Source organism: Propithecus coquereli, unplaced genomic scaffold (genome assembly GCF_000956105.1).
Source record: "Propithecus coquereli isolate 6110/MARCELLA unplaced genomic scaffold, Pcoq_1.0 Scaffold143, whole genome shotgun sequence".
Classification (NCBI taxonomy): domain Eukaryota; kingdom Metazoa; phylum Chordata; class Mammalia; order Primates; family Indriidae; genus Propithecus; species Propithecus coquereli.
In genome coordinates, this window is record NW_012138636.1 from 3913860 (window position 1) to 3918028 (window position 4169).

General features: G+C 43.2%; 1 protein-coding gene across 1 annotated transcript in view; it reads right to left on the bottom strand.

Moving 5' to 3' along the window:
• Positions 1-1449, bottom strand: part of LOC105806698 (sec1 family domain-containing protein 2-like) — an 85638-nt gene extending 84189 nt beyond the window's left edge. Inside the window, exons 1-2 of the mRNA XM_012639906.1 lie at positions 1377-1449; positions 519-694 (exon numbers count right to left, since the gene is read on the bottom strand). Of these exons, the coding sequence (XP_012495360.1) occupies positions 519-694; positions 1377-1449 (249 nt within the window). The remainder of the gene's footprint in view (positions 1-518; positions 695-1376) is intronic.
• Positions 1450-4169: the final 2720 nt, after the last annotated feature.

Sequence of the window (4169 nt, forward strand, 5' to 3'; positions counted from 1 at the left end):
AAAAAAAAAAAAGTTTCCCATGAAAATATTTCATCATTTATGAAAAGTTCCTATCCCACACACACAAATCACTACATAAACACTACAAATGGAATTCGCCTCCTTTTATCCTTTAACAAACATTTTAAGGCACAAGTCGAATGTTGTTTAAGGACTGGAGCCTAGGTAGTGTCAGAAGAAACACAAAATTGATACTGATAGTTCACAGGAAAAATAGCAAGGACCAAACAAAGGTGCCATGAAGATCAAGAAAGCTCAAAATGGCATAAAATTGTAAAGAGGTTTTCAAAGATTAGTAAAATGCTCAAAAAACATACTTAGTAATGAGTGAGAAGCCAAAGATGTCACTATCAAAACATTTTTAAGAACAGGTGTGGAAAAGTTTCTACTTGATTTTTAACTTGGGTGCACTTAGAGAATACTATGCAGGGCACATGTCAACAATATGATTTATTACGAAGACTACAATAAATATCAAAGTTTTTCCTTGGAAATCAAAACTTTATTAATTAACATACCTGGAGAAGGAGCCTTTCGAAAGCCAGAAAGTTGTCCCACTTGGCACTCTGCGGGTGTTTCAAAGTTTGAGCTGTGGCCAGCCCAAGCTGTAGGAGCCCACAGTGATTCATTAGAGCTTTGGGGTTGTTCTTGAAGAGCTGAATATAGGATGTGAGCTGCCCTGGCGTGACTCTCCCTGGAAAAACATAATAATTTATCAGTGTACCCCCTTCTGGGAGTAGTAAAAATAATGAGAAGGATGTCATTAATAATACCAATGTCTTATATTTGCACAGAACTTCAGAGTTGACTGCAAGCTTTCCTAAGCTATTGTGATTCTTACAACATAGTGACAATAGCAAAACTGATACTATTTACTTGCATTTTGCTAGTAAGGAAATGGATGTTAAGGGATCTGGCCAGGGCCATATTGCTAGTAGAATGCATTTTATCAATGTAGTACCCAGTAAATAAGTTTTCAAATAAAGCCACACAAACATATTTGTTGAGCTCAACTTGGAGTAGCTCTTTATGACATGTAATATAGCAATCTAAGAGGTAAACATGCAAGATTTCTAACTGTCTGTGTATGTACATGAAATAAGAGGAGAAATCTGGTATGACTATAACTAAAACTTCATCATTGGTATCAGTGGGTTCATGACGATGTTCATGAGGATAAAAGATGCCCCTCAGTCGAAGTTTTACCTATGGCAGGCCTTCAACTGAGTCACCTCCCACTCTTTAATCCGTGAAATGTCATTCCTGCCCTTCCTCAGCGCTACCACAAAGTTCCCGGACACCAGATTCTACCCATCAGGCAGGAAGAAGGCAATGGGGCCAAACACGGATGCAAGTCAAGTAAATCATTCCTAAACCTTTCATCCACACCACGTTTGTGGGTTGTTCTTCGACACTGAAATCCACGTTCGTTTGTCTGTTATATCGCATTTGGCAATGAAACTGCTTGCATTTATTTAGCACTTTACAGTTTACATGGTGCTTATGCGAGCATGCCTTCTTCTGATTTTCAGGGCAACTCCATGAGGCGGCCAACAAGGCGTGCGTTGCGTCTACCTGCGGTGCTGCGAGCTTAGTGTCTTGCCCAGTGTTAAATGGCAGATTACAGTTAATAAATGGTTTTTGCTAAAGATCCTAATACACAAAAAAATAAAGACCTTGCCACAAGAAACGTAAAAGCCTGCAACATACTTTTCTATCTAGTATCACTTTTTAAATATTATCTGGGTTCCGAAATAAAATAAATGTCTGTCTTACATAGAATGAACAGATGTGTATTTTTCTCTGGGAAAGTGACTTTATTACTACCGCTGATTTGTGCAATGGGTAAAGCATTGTCCTTCAACAGATAAAGAGAATGAAGAGTAATAATAACTGCCTACTTTCCACCTTAACTGAGGTTAAATGGCAAAGAAATATAATTAATATGTGTATTTAAGTCAGACAGGAGAAAAAATTTCCTGATTATGATGACTATTAAAACAAGTTATTAAAGGGGGAAGAGGAAAGAAATTATAAATCTTCTCCCACAGGGATCTGAAAGGCAATATATACAGCCATCTGTATAATGAAACTTGGATAAAGCCCAGCTGGGAATTGATGTCCATTTTTATAACACTATAAATACCGAAGGTTTTCTGGGATAGCCTTTAAATAATACGTGTTTCTTGTTACACAAGTTTTTGAGCTCCACAGCGTTAAAAGGAAACTAGAATCAGAAACTAACGTGAAAAGAGTATTTTAATTATATGAATCAATTCAATCAAATGCGTCTAAAATTCAGAAATCTGCTGTAAGATCCATTTCAAGCCCGGTATGGAATAAAGGAAAACTTTTGCAAGATCAGGAGTCACAAATAGAAAATAAACAGTTCTCTCTGAAGTTATACAAAACAGTGAAATGTAAAACCAGCAGAAACATTTACGGTTTAGCTTTCTTTGGAGATGCGGGCTCCCTAAGGCTGACTGAAACAGTGCCTCAATGTTTATAAACTTAGCAGAGAGCACAGGAGGGAACAGACTACCCCTGTTGTCCAGAGGCAGATTACCAGGCTGCCAGGGAAGCAGCATTTCCTTGGTGGGTCTACTCCCACTTGGAAAGGAACTTCTGCTCTTAAGAGAAACTCTAAATAATAAAACCCCCACCCTGCAGCTGGGGGCTTTCTCCCCATATCACTCTCTCAAGGTTTTTAAACTCCTTGCCCATATTATCGTGTTGAGGGTCCCTAACGCTGAAAACATATAAGAAGATCAGCAAGCAAGATGGCTGACTAGCAGTGTCGAACGCTCATCCTCCCCACGAGAAAGGACCAAAACAATGAATAAACAGCTAAATTTCAACCGGAGTGACCAAAGGAGAGCGCTGGAGCAGGGTACAGCAAGGGAGTGGTGGGAACCACGTGGAGAACAAAAACTCAGAGGATGGTCACATAGAGAAACACTTGCCTCCGCCACCCGACTCCCAGAATCAGCTCGGACCCAGGAGAGACTTCCCGCTGTGGGGATAAGGGAAACGGGGTTCCCAGCAGCCCTCACCACGGCTGCGGATACCTGCAGTCTTTGCTGCTGGAGAATCCTGCAGTCCTCGCAGGCCCTGAGCCCAGCTGAGGGAGTTGCCTGGAGCTCACGTGGCTGTACTACTCCAGAGAAGGAGCTCACATTGTGTCTCACCACCCCATGGCCCAAGCTGCTACTGCACTTTGCCATCTTGAAACCAGGGCCTCTGCCAGAGTGCATGATGCTTTGGGGGAGAGGAGCCAGCACTGCGTCCCTTCATCCCCGAGGCTCTGCCTTCATTGCCCTGTGTTTGCACACACGGTAGTACGCCATTCCCCTGCTGGGGTGCTGATGCTCTCTAGCCCCTGGGATCAAGCTGCCTCGGAGGCACTCAATTTCCCCCATCCCAGTGCTGCTGTGCCCCATTCCCAGGCTACTCAGAGCCTAGGCCAAGTGAAACAGCTGCACCCCTGGCACCTGAACCAACCCAGCGCCCTGCCACCCAGAAATCTGAGCTTCAGCCCAGTGGAGCAGCCATGTCCCCTGGCACCTGAGCGTGCAGATCCCAGCCCATCAGGGACCTAAGCCCCAGCCCAGCAGAGTAGTTGTGCATTCCAACCCCCAAGGACATGGACCCATGGTCCAGCAGAGTAGCAGTGGCTCCTGACACCCTAGCATCTGGGGACCTAGAACCTGGGCCCAAAAGAGCAGCACTCCCTGGGGACTCAGAGCCCCAGCCCAGCAGAACCCTAACTTACCCGACCACTACTGCTGCCAAAAACTCCTGCAGCCTAGGCCACTGAAGCACTTGTAGTTATTGCTAACATTGATCACAGCTGAAGAAGCTGTGTGGAGACTACATTATTGTTCCCACCTGGAACCAAAACCAATGAACTCTACCCCACCAATACACTAGGAACCCTCTGCAGGTGAAAGTCTTTCCCTACAAAAGCCATTCTATAAATTGGGAAGAGGTGACTGTTCCACCAGATGTGTAGATATTAATATAAACACAGGGTCACAAGAAACATAAAAAAAGCAAGGAAACATAACACCACCAAAGGAACACAATAATTCTCCAGTAACTGACCCCAAAGAAATGGAAATTTATGAAATGTCTGAAAAGAAATTCAAAATAATAATCTTAAGGAAACT